The sequence below is a fragment of the Apium graveolens genome, chromosome 3 (assembly GCF_009905375.1).
Source record: "Apium graveolens cultivar Ventura chromosome 3, ASM990537v1, whole genome shotgun sequence".
Taxonomy (NCBI): Eukaryota; Viridiplantae; Streptophyta; class Magnoliopsida; order Apiales; family Apiaceae; genus Apium; species Apium graveolens.
This window is the reverse complement of record NC_133649.1, coordinates 32,170,162-32,188,424: the sequence shown is the minus strand read 5'-3', so window position 1 is coordinate 32,188,424 and position 18,263 is coordinate 32,170,162. Positions and strand designations below refer to the sequence as shown.

The 18,263-nt window shown below is 32.3% G+C and overlaps 2 protein-coding genes and 2 long non-coding RNA genes across 4 annotated transcripts; 3 read left to right on the top strand and 1 right to left on the bottom strand.

Annotated features, from left to right (window-relative positions):
• Positions 1 to 201: 201 nt before the first annotated feature.
• LOC141710658 (uncharacterized) lies at positions 202 to 3,382 on the bottom strand. The gene is made up of 4 exons (XR_012571006.1): positions 1,964 to 3,382; positions 1,296 to 1,415; positions 1,152 to 1,189; positions 202 to 490 (listed from the first exon to the last, which is right to left on the bottom strand). It is a non-coding gene; the product is annotated as an uncharacterized LOC141710658 (long non-coding RNA).
• Positions 3,383 to 5,676: 2,294 nt separating this feature from the next.
• Positions 5,677 to 7,675, top strand: LOC141710932 (uncharacterized). Its single transcript, XR_012571143.1, has 3 exons — positions 5,677 to 5,791; positions 6,857 to 6,986; positions 7,420 to 7,675. It is a non-coding gene; the product is annotated as an uncharacterized LOC141710932 (long non-coding RNA).
• A 5,284-nt stretch (positions 7,676 to 12,959) lies between these two features.
• Positions 12,960 to 15,044, top strand: LOC141710657 (uncharacterized). The gene is made up of 7 exons (XM_074513209.1): positions 12,960 to 13,006; positions 13,146 to 13,297; positions 13,624 to 13,757; positions 13,886 to 14,103; positions 14,210 to 14,416; positions 14,512 to 14,592; positions 14,688 to 15,044. The coding sequence occupies exons 1-7, from the start codon at positions 12,984 to 12,986 to the stop codon at positions 14,917 to 14,919; spliced, it is 1,047 nt and encodes a 348-aa protein (XP_074369310.1). The 5' UTR covers positions 12,960 to 12,983; the 3' UTR covers positions 14,920 to 15,044.
• A 1,625-nt stretch (positions 15,045 to 16,669) lies between these two features.
• On the top strand, positions 16,670 to 17,611 carry LOC141714071 (uncharacterized). Its single transcript, XM_074517614.1, has one exon. It carries the CDS (start codon positions 16,670 to 16,672, stop codon positions 17,609 to 17,611), a length of 942 nt encoding a protein of 313 aa, XP_074373715.1.
• The last annotated feature ends 652 nt before the right edge of the window (positions 17,612 to 18,263 follow it).

Here is an 18,263-nt window from a genome sequence, read left to right as displayed (position 1 = left end):
TTTTTACAAGCTAAGGCAACATTTTTTTGTCATAATTTTGTAATAGCTTTTTTTTTCTAAATGAACATACCAATATTAATTAATATTCATCCCGACAATACACTAACCAAATTCAAATCAACTTAAAGTCAAACATAAATACTTCGATAAAGAATTTTCAACTTAAAAGTTCTAAGTCAAACTTAAAAAACAATACCGACCTAAAATTTAAAGTCGTACTTAAAATTTTAAAATTGTACAAGTTATAAACTTCCGTTCCCATAAAAGTATGTAACAACTCCATAAGCAATAAATTGTAAAACAAAAAAATGTGGGCCTTAAAATTCTTCTCAATCTGAGTGATCTTCTAAAGGCTTTCTCTAGTGAATCTTCAAGGGTGTTAGCATTTGTGTTCTTGTTTGCAGATTCTTGTTATATCTGACGATGAGTAAGATATGTACGAGGTGCACCATATATAGCAGTATCCGGATGCCCTAAAATTTCCCACGGGCTGTCAAGAATAAACAAGGTCACTATTGTGCAGCACTTGAAAAAATCAGGGTAGAAAAGAAAAAAATCAAACAAATTATGATGATGCATATATAATGTAATCTTTAAAATGATCATACTTCAATTTAAACTAACTGAATTAATCTGACTAAGATACATGAATAAATGAAATATTAAACACGACAACCACAATTGAGCATACAAAATGTAAGTATACAAACTACAACATATATGGTTCAATAGTCTGAATAGTACAATATTGGCAGATGTTCAACACATGTGCAACATGAACACATCTAGGATGAATAAGCATTACAATTTCATATTCTGGATTTTAATTAAAATCATAATATACAAGAAAAAGATCTAACAAAACCTATACTATTAATGACAAAATGGTCAAATTCTGCTATTGAAAACCAATACTTGAAAGCATATTCACTTAAAGTCAAGGTACCGGAAGCATATTCACTTATCTAAATACCTGAAACACCCTTAAAGTCTGACGATTTTGACTCCCTCTGAACATAGATACAACCAAGGCATTTGTTGTAAAAACAATAAAAAAAAGTAGCCCGGTCAAATGGCATGAATGCCTGTATCCCTATGCCCCTAAGTAGTGATAACAGAACACAAAATTTTAAGGAAGAGATTGTCACTACCTGATAAGACCAAGCAGAGGAAATTTACCCACTGATCTCTTCAGAAATAATATAAAAAGCAAAATTAGTACAGAGGTATGTTGGCTAAATCATCTTAAATTTTATATAAAAACTTCAAAAATTACGAGAAATGGATTAACAAACCTTGGCAACAAAGCTCGGGTAAGAAACAGACATGTGGTATAATATATCTATATAAGAGACATGCTTAGATACAATAACTCCAGGTCTTTCAGGTTCATCGGATCGATCCTTGTGCTCTACCTAATAAAAGTAGAATTTACATGAGACAAGAAAAAAATAACCTAAAAGATGCACTGATACTTGATCGATAGAAATTGTTATGTTCATAAATTCAATTTATGCTTCAATTACCTCGAGAAAGATTAAATGCTTGTATTCTTAGGACTTGCATATCTACTACTTCTGGTTCTTTTCTAATTTCACTAACATAAGACCTTATGAATGAATATTTAGCATATATTATTCAACCCTCTTAAACCTAACTATACATTTGGACAGAACTGTCCTATAAACATTTATTAAAATCCTACAAGCCTACAAAAGTTGTTAAACTAACTAGCAGCCAAAGTTTATGGGCATAAGCAAAAAAAAGTGACTAATTCCTTGAATTGAACATCTTATCATTACTTACTTCCAAGGTAGATTAGAACTTGATAACCTAAATATACAATCAGGTACCCGATAGCCGCGATACCGATAAGTACAACATGTTTACTGATATGTTCTTGATTATCCAAATTAAAGACCCATATCAAACAATGCTACATTTTAAAGTTAAAACAAATTACCTTATCATATTTCTCATCATCACCAATCCGAGTCTCCACAAAAGTCTCACGAATCCGATAAAATCCAAAAAGAAACAAATAACCCTTCCTAAAAAACACCCACTCCTGACAACAACAGCATGTCTCCACCCTTGCCAAATGTCAGTACCTGGAGATCTGAGCATATTGGGCAAGCTCGACTAAAATCGCTTAATGTGGTGACTAAATCTTGTTAAGTATAGAACAGAATATCTCAGTATCTGAACTACACAAGGTACCCTCCATCTTGGTTTTTTGCTCATTGTCTATAATAGTTATACAAACACCCATATAATTCATAATGAAGTCAATTCCTTCATTTGCAGCAGATCTAAAGTAGAGACCCATAATGTTTATAAGAATAAAGACTATCACTTTTGAAAACTTGAACTATAAAACATTGCCAGGGCTAAGGTTCTAATACTGTGTGACCTGTCAAAGGTACAAGGCAAAGGCCAGTATATGGAGTGTAAAACACAAAAGAAATATAGCATACCAACGGACATACATATACATATGCATAAATATATCTATAAAGCCCCAATTAGGCTACAAATAACCCCCCCCCCCAAAATTAGGGTTTGTAAAACACCAAAATTATCAAATTAGAACTCATAAAATTTGAGTTTCTAAACCATAAACTACCATAAAGTCACTACTAAATTAGACATAAAAATAAACATACCACAAATCAATTAGACGAAGATGATCGGAGTTTCGAATGGAGATGAGGACCTACGAACGAAGAGTGTGAGAGGGAAAGGGAGATAGAGACAGAGAAAGAGAGGGTTTTTTGTTTGTCTGTATGTGGGCGGGAGTATAACGTGTAATTGAAAAATTAAATTCGTGAAGTTGAGCTTCGAATGGAGATGATGATGAAGAATGTGTGAGTCGGATGAGAGTGAAAGAGAGAATGAAAGATAGAGTCTTTATACGTAATAAAATTGAGAGGGCTTCTCTCTTTATTTTTAATTTTTTGATATAATTTTAACTAAGCGGTCATTCTTTTTCACTCAGAGCGGGCTTTTATCACGCTTCTTTTAAAAAAAATCACATATTTAAGGCAACACCAAATAGATGTTAGCTTTGATTATTTAAGGCGACATGCACGACAACATTCCAGTATAATGTTGTCATACATTCTTGTTATTCGATTTTGGCCATCGAAGGCAGCATTTTACGTGGCAATATCATTTTTGGGTGTTGTTGAAGACCATTTATGTAGTAGTGGTTTGTTACTTCAATATGAGCTTACATTGAATGATTTAGATAATTAATATGATGAACTTGAGAGATCGAAAAAGAGGTACAAAATTGGGTTGGGTAAAGAAAGGCGCAAACGTGCATGGGGAGCTAAAACAAAAATTTGAGAAAAGCAATGAGAAATCTTCAGACTCTCGAATCTCAAGTGGAACGTCTTGCATTTGGAAAATGAGAAAAAGGTAAAATGGCAAATTGAAGTCGAACAAATTGAAGATGCGGATACAGAAAATTAGTTAAACGAGGATGATGTGATTGTACCAGATTCTTTGAGTTGCATAGAAAATGTTAATGAATATATTTCTGATGCAAAATATCATGTGGAGCAAGTTTCGGTTGTTCAAGAAAAGCAAGTAATTGATGATATTATTGAGGTTGAGCATATAGACTTCATGATTCCGGAGTACTTGCCTAAACTTCCTTCTCTTGCTTGCCAGTTTTCAAAGTTATTAGCACCTCGACCCTTTTTCCAGATTAGCATGGATCATCTATGCGTGATTCTTGATTTTTACAAAACTCGTGATTGAGTTCTCTGCAACAAGGGGATAATGATGAGGAACGGGAGTGAAAAATATTTATATATGTTATTTATGAGTTTATATGTATTTACATTAGAGAGCATTAATATTTGTTTGTGTTTTATATGTGGTTTATAGTTTATTAATTAAATAGGTTATTTGATGCATGACAAGAATTGAGAAAGATGAATTATAATATAAAATCAAGAATAAAAGATCAAAATAATGAATTACGCGATTCCTAAAATTTTTTAATCAATATTAATCCCAAGAAAGTGTATAATTAAAGTTTAGTAATATTTGGGGGATTACAATGCTTATATAGAAATAGAAAACCTAGTAAATAACCGAATGGACTTGGACCCGTAACAATTGAGTTTCATTAGAAATAACCAACTTAATATAAACTAATAGCCCCACATATAAAATATATAAATAAATACATTATTTATCTTTAGACTAAATAAAGATAAACTAATTAAATTCTCGTTTCTCGTCATTATTTATAATTGGGCCTTATCCATTAGATTTAATACTAGGGTTTTATATTATATATATAAGCATTGGAATTTCAACTTTAATACTGAGCTTTGCTTATATGCTTTATTGGAAATAATATTAATTAATTATTTTTAAAAATCGTATAATTTATTGTTTATGATCTTTTTATAGTGTTTTGTTCAATAAATCGTTGTTTCTCCAATATTGTACTGCATCACTGATCCTTAATTAAGAACATGTTAGGACCCTTAAGCCAGTTTTTGAATATCTACTAAAGCTTAACCCGAAACTACTCCCTCCTACTTATGAGCCGAAATGACTCGTGGTTATATCACCTACATTGTAAACTACTCCCTCCTTCCCATGAGCCGAAATGACAAGTGGTTATCCCAAAAATAATTAATTAATATTATTGCCAAGAAAGTGTATAATCAAAATTTAGTAATATTTGGGGATTACAATGCTTATATAAAAATAAAAATCTTAATAAATAACCTAATGGATTAGGACCCATAAAAATTGGGTTTTATTAGAAATAACCAACTTAATAAACAATAATAGACCCATATATAAAATATATAAATAAATACATTATTTATCTTTAGACTAAATAAAAATAAAATAATTAAATTCTCGTTTCTCATCATTATTTATAATTGGGCCTTTATCTATTAGGTTTAATACTAGGGTTTTATATTTTATATAAGTATTGAAATTTCAACTTTAATATTTAGCTTTGATTATATATTTTATTGGGAATAATATTGGTTAGTTATTATTAAAACTCGTATAATTTATTGCTTAGAATCTTTTTATCGTGTTTTGTTCAATAAATTGTTGTTTCTAGAATATTGTACTGCATCACTAATCCTTAATTAAGAACATGTTAGGAGGCTCTCAAGCCGGTTTTTTAAATATAAAAATCCTTTTCCTGCAGATGCTCTACTGAAGCTTAACCCGAAACTAAACCTGGATCTCCGCGAGCCGAAATGGCTCAGAATTACATCATGGCATGTTTGGATAGCCCCATTTCATTTTAAATGCTGAATTTAACTCAAATTTTCTGTTTGGATAGGTGAGGGATTTGGATTAAAATTTGGCCCAATTTCTACCTATTTAAAACTAATGCCCATGCTTGGGAATTTGGAATACCAATTTCAAATATGTTATTTGAAATGAGCCCAATTATCAAATAAACTCCAGACATCACTCTCTCACTCTCTCAGTCGCTCCCGGTCGCCTCTCTCTCAAAAATTCTCTCGAATCTCTACCTATTATCTCTCTCTCTATCTCTCTCTTTTTCCCTCTTTTTACTCTTATATTTTTGTTTCATCAATCAATATAAGTATGCTACGCGTGTGTGTATATACATATTACACCTAATTGATTCAATATATGTATATACAAATACCTAATAAATTCAATCGTGTCACAGACACGCAACATATTGATTAGATCTATATGTTTGATAATTGAAAATAGCTGATTTTATTAGCTGTTTTTGCAGTTCACAGGAGAAATCAACTCAAGTGTTAGTATATTACAAATTTTTCTATTTAAATTCTCACTGATTTGTCTCAATTTGTGCTTTATTGCTATAACTGTTGGTTTTAGTTGAGTACCTCTCTGCTTTTTTTTGAACTTGTATATATTCGAACATTTCACGAAAGCATTCAATGGATAATGATGACAGTGATGATGATATATAATTTGCATAGTAATTGAAATCGACATATTTAGGAATAATCACATGCCTTAATTTGATATCGGCATGCCTAGTATTTTGTTTAATTGTGTATGATATGTATATATGCTTCTATGATTAATTGGCGTTAAGTGGTTCAGAAGATTAGATAAGATCATTTTTTGGTTAGTTTGGGTAGATTTTAATTAGTTTGTTAAATATGATTTCTAGTCGGAAATTTTAAACATCATGATTCCAGTATTAAGGTAAACAGTGCTAAAAAAGTAGAAGTTTATATCTTTAATTTAGTGCATTGTAGAATAATGATCATTTTAGTGTTAATACATATGCATGATTCAGTGAAGAGGGTAATTATTAAAACTTGTCACTGGCCCATGTTTAGTGCTAATAATAGACATTATAGAATGTTTTGGCTTGGTGCAGTGATCAGGCTGGAATGTACTCTATAATCATAATTTGACGACAACTCTCCACGAAAAGAATATGGTCTAAAGTCAGCTGATGTTGCTGAAGGGAATTAAAAATTTGAAAGTCATCTTAAATTGCATAGTTGTAAATGTCACGTGACATAGATCTGTTCGAGAACTTGCTCTGTATGTATACACATATTATCTTTACTTCTGCTTTTCATTTAACATATAGATATGTTTTTTAGTGAACTGTAACCACTTCTACCATTTACTTGTAATTTAGTGCTTATGCTAGCTTTCTATTTCTAGTTTATATGATCACAAGTATCGACTAACGTACAACCAGATTATCTCTAATTTGACTTCAATATAATAGTGTACATACAGATATGTAGTTTCGTGGATTCAAATGATTTATGCATCAAATATACTTGTATTTTTGCTTGCTATCTCTGTTTATATACGTTGAATTTTTTTACAGAGGCGAGATTGAATTTGATAAGCAATTGATGGAGTATAATCATACAAGCTTTGGCGGACTTCTGGTTTCTGCAGATTCTGTTAAAGAAGCTGACAAGCTTATGTAATCTGAGATCGAAGTTCTGAAATGGGTAATTTCTGACTATCATCTTATATTCCACTGTCTTTGTCAATTAAGACTGTTGATGTTTGTTCTTGTTTTCACTAGGGGAGTATCTCTTTCATATGACTTATACATAGTCATTACCGATTATACTTAATGATTATACTATTAACTAAAACTGTTGTTTGTATTTGATTTGTTGTATTATTGCTATTTTGTTGGATATTATCATAAAGTTTTATTTTTTGTTGGGATTTATATATGTTTTTATTGTTATTCTATAGGATTTTCTTGTAAAATTTAGTTTTTTATTGGGGCTGTAATCTGCGTTAATTTCTATTTTGTAGGATTTTCTCGTGAAGTGCTGTGTTGGGATTTTAATTTGTGTTAATATCTTGATTGTGCTACTTGTAATTCCGTTTTAAATTGATTTTGGTTTGTTTTGTTTTTCGGAGCACAAGGTGGTGAAGAGAAGTTAGAGTACCAGGAGATGGTGATGTCAGCGAGAAGGTTTAATATTTGCGAAGTAACTAGAATGACAAGGTCGACAGCAGCTGTAGAGTGAAAGCTAGTGTTGGTTGTTCTCTCCGAGATGGCAATGATGGTGGTTGTGGTTGTAGTAGAATTAAATTAAAATTAGCTTTAAACGGTCATTAGATAGCATTTTGTCTGGATGAGTCATTTACGAAGATTATGCATCTCCAAATATTATGTATTTAAAATGTATTTCCAGTGATTTTTGATGTATTGTTAAATTGAGATTTCAAATAAAATTCTAGTCGTTGCCAAACAATGTTGGAATTTGAAATCCAGAATTTAAAATTACTATACTTACCAAACAGGAAATTTGAATTTGAAATGGTTTAATTTAATTCCTAGAATTGAATTCCACTATTTGAAATGAAATTCGCGTTTTCAAACGCAATCTCGGGTACTTTATATGAACATGTTTGACAAATCTTATATGCCAGCTTATTGACTTATAAGCCCACAACAGCTTAACGACGAGTGTTTGCCGACTCAATTTATAAGTGGAATTTACAACTTATATGCGGATAAGTTGAATGAGTAATGACGTATTTTTTTCAACTTATTTTTGATTTTTCATTTTTTTTATTAATTTTAGTTTTAAAATATATTTTTAAATGTTAATCTAACTTAAAGTATAAGAATAAAATATTTATATTTAAAAATTATTCTTTTAGTTCATTTAAATAAAAAAAATTAGGACTTATAGTTATAAGTAAAATTATCGAAACACATGTATAACTTATAAACATTTATCGACTTATCACTTATAAGTCACTTATTCAGTTTAAATGATAAGCTACTTGTTTTAAGATTTCTCAAACGGGAACAAATAAAATTTCCCAAACGGGGACATTGTGCCCACTTGGGAAATCTTAAAATAAGTTATTTATGACGTAAATCGAATAAGTGACTGATAAGTGATAAGTCGATAAATGCTTATACAAGTGTTTGGATAATTTAACTTATAAGTCATAATTTTTTTATTTAAATAAACTAAAATAAATCATTTTTAAATATAATTATCTTAATTCTTATATTTTAAGTTAGATTAACATTTAGAAAAATATATTTTAAAAATAAAATTGATAAAAAATGAAAAATAAAAAATAAGTTGAGAAAAAGTACGTCGTTACTAACATTGAACTTATCAGCTTATAAGTTATAAATTCAACTTATAAGCTGAGTCGGCAAACACCCGTCAATAAGCTGTTGCGGACTTATAAGTCAATAAGCTCACTTAAATGATTTGCCAATCACGCCCATTACATTAGGTACTTTATAAACATACTCCATTCTTCTCACTTATTTCGTCACTGAGTATCTATATTCTTTATTAATAAGCGAAATCATGTATAATCTGGTGCTAAAAATACCAAAGTACCAAAGTACCAAATTTTATTACTTACCAGACATAAATTGACTTCTATTCTCTATAAACATTGTTTTTAACACAAATCGACTTTCATTCTTTTAAATTTTATTTTTTTGCAAACTACTAAGTAAATTACTAATACGAATTGACTTATACTATCTGTAAACTTTATTTATTTATAGATTATATTGGAAAAACTACTAACTGCAAAGTAAATTATTAACCCGGATTGACTTCTATTCTCTGTAAACTTTATTTTCTATTACTTAGTGTCAATCCTAGTGTCAGTTTACTTTTAAATTGGATAATATTATTATAAAAATATTTAAGTAATAGCAAATGACTTTAGTAACATTTATAAACTTTTAAACTGAAAGTTATTGATTTAAGGATCGTATCACAACGTTTATTTACTTAAAATTAAAAAACATATTTTAACAATAACAAATTTATGGGCTGTATTTAGATTATATTAAATAATATTAAATTAAGTTTAATAACATCTATTTACTTTTAAATTGTAAATTATTTTTTATCGATAATTAGGTAATAATAAATAAATTATATTGAAAAGGCTAATTAAAAGATAATTATCAAATAATATTAATTAATATTAAATTATCTAAAGAACAAATATTTGGGTCGTAAGATAGAGATACAATTCGTTTCACAAAAATAAAATTAATATGTTAGATTTCTATATCAAGTAAAACAATGCAAAACTAGAATTATACTGGAAAATTTCATAACTGATTCGATTCTTTTTAACCACATGACTATTTTTTACAAGTACCAATTTAATATTTGATATATTATATTAATTTTAATTCGTGTTTCACACAGATTATGAATAATTCTCTACAAATATTAATTCGATATTTTTAGTCTCGGGCCTGTGTTTCGGGTTATCAACTATCAACTATCTATACTAATAAGCGAAATAATGTTTAGCTCCCAAATTTTGGTATTCACTAAAAAATTATACAACTATTTTTAAAATTTTATGTAATAAAATCTCAACTGACAAAAATTAACTTCTACTCTCTGTAAATTTAATTTTTCTTCAATTTTTATTTGTTGTTGAAACATCCAAGCGTCAGTTTACTTTAAAATAATCGTATTAGTAAATTAACATGTCAAATTTGTATAAGTAAATAATTAGGTGCATGCATAACTAAAATTATACGGTGAAATTTTAGAGTTAAACTTAACTTTGATTTTTTTAACTACATATCTTAACAACATTTTATCTATTATATTTAGATTTGTATTTGTATTTTGCACGGATTATGAGTTTTAGTTTTATATAAATAATAATATGATACTATTATTTTTAATTTCGAACCGTATTTCGCACAGATTATCAACTAGTAATTATAATAATCCTATGTACCATCTTAATGAATTATACAAGTGTTGCCTTGCCGTGACTTCGAGCGAACGAGAATCACAAAATTCTAGGTGGCATGGTAATTGCGAAGGGAACGAGAGGAGGCGAGGACTCTGGTATGTCAGCATTTTATCGTACTTAGTTTTTCAGACTCAATCGACAATCATATATATCGGGCATATTCTTTTAGTAGAGAAAGTTCAATATAATACTATAAGTGATTTGATTTTTATAATTTAAAATTAAATGTTAAAAATTTTAATTTAAAAAAAAATCTATACTTGAATGCAAATATGTATATTTGTATGTTTGATTCTAAATTTGAAATCAAAATGTATTTATACATATAGCCATATCATCATAAAAAGAGATTCATGTTATTATACCTTAAATGAAACTTAGGATGCATGTTATTGTACCTTAAATAAAACTTAGGGTAAAGTGACAAAGTTTAGGTAAATAAAGAAATATTTGGTTTTAAAATGAATATAATATTGGAGTTCAAGTTTTGTTTTAACAACAAAAGACACTTTTAGATGACAAATTATAGCAATGATTATATATGTTTTGCATTTGCATTGTACTTGTCCCAGCCGCTTTCAGTTAGTGTGCTCTTATTCGGTCAATAGTCATAGATGCCATTCCCTCATACTACTAAAAGGTTACTTTACAAGTATTTTGTTTTAAAGTTTCAGATTTATCTAACATGATTGTCCGGACATACTTTTTCACAAAGCACAATGAATTGCTGCAATAATCATCTCTCAATTATTTCAAGATTCGAAATCTCATGTATAGGATGGGAGAGACGTAGTGTGAGGCGATGGCGATGACAAAAAAATTCAGCAATGATGGGAAAATATCCCCCGCGGTCTCTCCGTTATGTACAGCTAATTATGGTGCAACTGAAAGCTCCATACAGCCTAGGGCAAACCATTTCCTCTCTAATCACAGAGCCCACACCTCCCTCGCGGATTTCCTGGAAAACAATTCAATTCATGTGCCACCACCCTATATTATCCTTGTCACTTACCCTCATCATAGAGGAACACACATGATCTAATCCCACAAAATGACTCATCATTTATAAAGGATAAAATATGGAAAAAAGAGGGGGAAGAATCTAATTACACACATATAAACACAAACACAAACACACCCCTAATTACTATTATTTTTTTGCCGATAATAGTTATAATCGCTACGGAATTCTAGAGAGATCCCACGACCATCAGCCAATATATTGTCTAATACACATATATTCGAGTTGATGCATGTTAATTTTAACAACTTAAAAAAATGAGTTGTAGAGCAAGAAAAACAAGTCTGAGGCTATAAAACTATACAGAAGTCGACTAAAATTTGTTTGATTTAATCAGATGTACAGTACGTAGTACTCTGGATCCAACATAATCAGTTTACAGTAACCAACATAAAAGGGGGAGGGGCATCATTACATGTTGACATTCGAACAGATCGTGGGATGAAATTGGCAGAAACGTAAAAAGTAGCGGCCGTGTGGTGGACCAGAAATTTAAAAATATTCTGACGACACATCTCTCTCTATGATTTGTCGAGGCATCTTCAAAGCAAGAATCTGCAGTTGTATTAATTGATGGGTTGGCCCCTGTGAATATTTCTTTCCTTTTTTCCTGGTCAAAAGCTAGTGTTTTCATGACGGATATCCCAGCCAGACCCAGAATCTATACGGTAGAAATTTCACTAATTTTCCAGTTGAGTCGGGATTTCGACCTGAATCAGTGTTGAATTAATATGAAAGAAGAATCACAAGTCCACAATCTTAAGCAGGAACAACTTTCTTTGACGGGTTCAACCCAACTAATTAAGAGATTTAATAGTTTTTAAAGCTTAAATCTTAGCTGCAGACTCGTCGGAATACATTTGCATGAACCATCAAGACTGTGTAATACTATTATAGTCTCTGCAGGTTTAGATGCTGGCTATGTACTGACAGGTTGCGTACATACATTATATTGTAGCAGCCTATCTATTCAACAAATGCCACTCTTTTTTTTTCCCTGATAACTAGGCTGTACAGCATATAAATCTATGTAGAGCACTATCGTACATTTATCTTCATTTACAATATAAAAAATAACTATTGTGCTCTTTCAGTGTTTATAATATAACCGCAAAGGTTTAGATATGTGACTGGAAGCACAAGTCCAGGAACACTGACACTACGTCTACCAGCGATTTTAGGATAGAGGTGCATTGTGGCTGGGGAATATACAGTGTAAAATCAGTGGACCTTTGGGAATTTGGAATATCTGGATATGTGTTTGACCATTTTAGAATGTTGTTGTTTGGCTTTTGCATGAGAGTAGTTCTTACGTATGAAACTTATACAACTTGATAAACTGCAGTATGCTTCAGAATCTTGACTTATATTAATCTTTTAACGTTGTGAGAGGATAGGTCATGCGTCTTCAATTTGATACTCTCAATTAATTTTAAAAAAAAATGTTTTGAATTATTTAAATCTCATTTATATTTTGAAATTTGTGATGTTTTTCCCAATCAAATATAGTTATTTTAATTAGTATTAGTTTGAATCAGTTAAGAATCTACCTAATTGCAGTTGCCAACTCAGGAGTATTGTGGTGGCTGTTCTTTTTGGGCATGCATCTAACTATAAATACCTCACACTATGCACACTCTTCTTCCACAACTCCATTTAGGTTCCGATACAGCATAATCTTATACGAAGAATGGAGTCTGCAGAGTACCAAAGGTTCGTAATTCTTAATTCGTTCCATAGCTGGGCAATTTGGCATGTAAATCCGATAGATAATGAAGCTCGTTATAAATAAATGCTGAAAATTTCTTATTGAAAATATACTTGATGATTATCAGTTACGATTTAATTTCAGGAACAAGTGTGCAGCATGCTATAGACAATTCAACAAGATGGAGCACTTGGTGGAACACATGAGGACCTCGTACCATTCTGGCCATGAACCCATGTGTGGTGTCTGTTGGAAACATTGTCGATCATTTGAGTCCCTTAGGGAGCACCTTATAGGTATCAATCTTGATCACTCAGAGCACACATTTACATGCACCTATATACATTCAATACTTCTATTCATCTGTATGATGTATTTATTCATCTTTGTTATCACATATGATTAATTACTTCTTGGGCGTTGGTCTACACCAGCTATTGTTGGCAAACCAAATGTCCGTGAAAAGACAGGAAGAACCCTAAAATCAAAAACTTAAGCACGGATACAGTGACATGACTATGCATTTACATCAATTTCCCGTGTTACATTCATCGCTTGTTAGGGACCAGTCACTCGTAGATCTTTTAAATTTTTCTTGGTTTGATGAATTTCTTATATGCAGGGCCATTGCCAAAAGCTGAATGTGAAAGGATATTTAAAGAGCGTGGATGTCACATCTGTCTAAACATTCTTGGCAGCCGCAATGCTCTTAGGGCTCACCTGAACACATGTCAGCTCCCCCGCACCAGTGTTAACGTAAGTCTATATTTAGATGCAATGAAACATGTATAGTTTTTCATCAATTTATCGTTGAACTACAGAGTACTCGGTTCAACACATGGAATTTAATCACTCATTACACCTTGTCTTTGAAAAAATTTCAGGGGTTGACACATCGCATGGCAAACTTGGGGATTTTTGACAATATGAGAAATTATGAAAATGCAGGAGGTAGGGGAGTGGTTGCACTTGCTTGCAAGATGGTTGGAGGGGGAAGTGACGGCTCCTTGGATCTTTGTGCTAGGATTTGTCTCATTGATGAATATGAGAACATTATTTTCCATACCTATGTCAAACCCCTACTTGCTGTCACTAACTTTAGGTATCTACCTATATAGCTTAATCTACTGTACTCCTCCGTCAATCCCAGAAATAAATAAATTAAGTATGTAATTTTATGTGACAGCTACAGAAAATGAAATTTTCAGGTATGAAACAACAGGCATACGAGCAGAGATGATGAGAGATGCAATGGGAGTGCGGCAAGTTCAAAGGAAAATTCAAGAATTTCTAAGCAATGGAGAACCGATGTGGAAAATCCGACCTAAGAGTGGGAAAGCAAGAATCCTTGTTGGTCATGGGTTGGATCACGATCTGAAATGTTTAGAGGTGGATTACCCGGGAATAATGATCAGGCAAGTTTTGGTTTCAAATTACAAACACTTGATCAAACAATACTTAGAAGCTGAACTTGTTTTACAAATTGATCTGCTGTTGAATTTGGATGCAGGGATACTGCAAAATATCCTCCATTACTGAAAACCAGCAAGCTTAGCAACTCACTAAAGTACCTAACAAAAGCATACCTTGGGTATAATATTTGATTAATTCTGCAGCTTTTGAATCTCAATCATCAAGTAATCACTTGGTAGTTTATTAACCAGTCACCTTCTTTTGTATTATCAGTTACGACATTCAGACAGGTGTACAAGATCCTTACGATGATTGTGTGGCAACAATGCGGCTATACAAGAAAATGAAGTACCAACTTCATAATAAAGCTGAGGACATGCCTCTTGCCACTGAAAACCGTAACAATTATAGTTCACGGAGGTCGAATGAACTTGAGAGGATGAGGCCAGATGAACTTTTGCGGATCTCGGCTTCTGATTACTACTGCTGGTGCTTGGATTCTTAAAAAAGATAAACCTTGAGCATATACATGCATGCATTAGAGTGAAGGAGACTTAAATAATACTACTAGCTATTCCGGCTAGAGATATATACATCCATCCTACTAGTAACAATAAAAATTGGGAAATATTGCAGAGCCCAAAATCATATCTCATTTTACTACTGGTTTGTACAATAAAATTAATATAAATGCAAAAGTAACAATTTGATGAATTTAATCTTATATAATTTTGCAAGTTATGTGACTACATATATATACTGTCGAAAATTATACAGACAGCTTACATGGAATGAGGTAACTCTTTTTTTTTTATTTAATGACCATGTAAATTAAAAGAACATTGACTGTAGGAAAACCAAATACGATGAATAATCACTTTGCCGAAAATTCTGCCGGTTTCAAGATGCTTCAAAAGAAACGTCAATGCCTTCCCCTTTCCACTCTCCAGGGTCTTCAAGCCAGATGCTTTTGAGTTTACCAGAAATTGGACGCCAAGTGCAGTCACCTGACCGGATATCGTGACTACTTTCCCATCTTCTTTGATCGCCCTTCACTGCCTTGTCAGTAGTTGTCACACTGATGACCAACTGCATCAAACACTAGTCGATTGTGATCTGCACCCATACTAGTCAAAATCTCAACTTCTCCAGCGCCACAAAGTAGTTACGTTATTTGATGCACCCAAACCTGTTTCGCTAGCTGCATCAACACAAAAAAATAGCACATGGTTCCGCATTATTATTTTCTAAAATATTTTTTTTATGAATACAGGAAATAAAAAAAAAATAACTTAGACTTAATTGCACTGTTCATACCTAAAGATTAATTTATTTGCACGCACTACAAGAAAACGAGGCTAAATACAACCGCGTAAATACAACCGAAGTCAAATTCAACTGAAAACGGTTGAAAATAAAGGTGCGGCTAAATACGACCGAAATCGGTTGTATAAAAGTTCGGTAGTATTTAGCGCGGTCGAATTTAGTAACAAATTCGACCGCTGGTGGTTGAATTTAGCCGTGCTCGTAAATTCGACCGAATGTCGGTTGAATTTACCCTTACCATAAAAATGGAGGAAATTTTCCCGCCTATTGAAATATTGGGCACTCCTAAATACAACCAATTTCGGTCGAATTTAGCCATTCCCGCATTTTTTCTAATTTCGGCGCCAAAAGAGGTGGAATTTTCCCGGTTTGTTGTAAAGTACACACTCTTAAATACGACCGACAGTGGCAGAAAATTAAATACGACCGGCTGGAGTGGAAAATTAAATACGACTGATGTTTGTTGAAAATGTTTTAAGACCGATTTCAGTTGCATTTAGCCGTTTCCTATTTTATTCTGGATTCGGTCGAATTTAGTAGCTCTAAATGCGACCGTTTTTCGTTGTATTTAGCCGCTTCCTTTTTTCTTCCGAAACCGGTTGAATTTAGTAGCTCCATTTTGGCAACCCTATTGTCCCTTTCTCTTACCAACCGCAATCATCCATTTCCTTCCCCATCTTCTCCCCTTTTCCACCCAATTTACATTCATGTGATCATTCTTAATCAGCAAGTAAGTATAATTATCTATTTTCATTTATTGTTGTATTTGTATCTTTTCTTTAATATTATTGCATTACTTTTATACATATAACTTGAATTTGTTGATAAATATTAATTATTATTTACTAATTTTTCCAATAGGATGATAAATAGTGTAAAATGTTGATATTGTTAGTGGTTAATAATTATATGTATGTGCGCATTTGTAGATGGCATCCGATCGTAGTTGGATTGGTCGTAACCGCTTTAATGAGTCAAAATATTTAACGGAAGAATATAAAGCCGGTGTGGATAGATTCATTGAATTTGCTATTAAACATAGCGAAAAAAAAGATAACGGTCTTATAAAATGTGCGGGCCGAGATTGTGGAAATAAGTACTTTAAGAAGCCTAGTACCGTTAAAAATGATTTGTATCGATATGGTATCATGCAATGGTATACTACATGGGATTGTCATGGGGAGAAAAATATATCACAAGTCGAGGTTGGAACGAGTTCTGGATATAGAGACGATGATATGTATGATGCACATGATGAGGATGATTTTGATGATTGCGAGGATTTTGAGAAAGAAACAAATGAAACGGCAAAACAATTTTACAAGATGGTGAATACCGCTTCTGAACCAATTTATCCAAACAATACCAATTATACAACATTGGAGTTCTCAATGAAGTTGCTTGAGTGGAAAAATAAGCATAATTGCAGTAACAATGGCTTTGATGACTTACTTCATCTCATTGGATTAGTACTACCCGATGATCATAAATTGCCCGAAAAGTACTACAACATGTGGAAGATGATTAAAGGATTGCATATGGAATATGAGAAAATTGATGCTTGCGAGAATGATTGCATGTTATTTTACAAAGAGCATAGTGGCAAGACAAAGTGTGATATATGCAATGGAGACAGATACCAGAAGCAGAAAGATCCTAAAAAACAGAAGATTCCACGAAAAATCTTGCGTTACTTTCCTATTATCATGAGATTGCAGCGTTTATTCATGGTCGAGACTACTGCAAAAGCTATGAGATGGCACCATGATAGAATTGCAGTTGAAGGTGAATTAAGTCACCCAGCGGATGGAGATGAATGGAAAAATTTGATCAAAGATTTCAAAGATTTTCAAATGAGATTCGAAATGTAAGACTCGGGCTCTCTACAGATGGATTTGATCCCTTTCGCGACAAGCACGCGAAGGAGTATACAGTATGGCCTGTGATGGTTGTTGTTTATAACCTTCCTCCCTCTATGTGTACAAAGGCTCCATATATGTTCATGCCTCTTCTTATTCCCGGACCGACGGATCCGACAAAAGACTTACATGTTTATCTTAGACCTTTGATTGATGAATTGAAAGTGTTGTGGCATGCAGGGGTTGAAACATATGACATGTTCTCACGTACAAATTTTATCATGAAGGCGGCACTTTTATGGACGATTAGTGACTTTCCTGGACTTGCAATGCTTAGCGGGTGGTCCACCAAAGGTAAGTTATCATGTCCAGTTTGCATGGGAGAAGTAAAAGGTAAACAACTCAAACATGGTGGCAAAATAAGTTTTTATGGCACTGCTCGATATTTTTTGGAGTCAGATGATCCCCTGCGAAGGAGTACTAAATTTGGAAGTGTAGAGACACGATCAGTTTGTGCTAGACATTCAGGGGGCCGAGCCAAGGTGATGTGTGAGCAGATACAGTTTCCTCATCCAGGAAAGTCACATAAGAAAAAACCAAGGAATTACAGGGTGAAACACAATTGGACACATTTTTCTCCATTTTTTGAGCTTCCATATTGGGA

Bases quoted from the DNA above. Each gene is read 5' to 3' on its own strand.
- LOC141710657 (XM_074513209.1), top strand. From the start codon at position 12,984: ATGGAGTCTGCAGAGTACCAAAG. The intron at 13,298-13,623 runs GTATCAATCTTG...TCTTATATGCAG, and splicing joins CCTTAGGGAGCACCTTATAG to GGCCATTGCCAAAAGCTGAA. The intron at 13,758-13,885 runs GTAAGTCTATAT...AAAAAATTTCAG, and splicing joins TCCCCCGCACCAGTGTTAAC to GGGTTGACACATCGCATGGC.
- LOC141714071 (XM_074517614.1), top strand. From the start codon at position 16,670: ATGGCATCCGATCGTAGTTGGATTGGTCGTAACCGCTTTAATGAGTCA.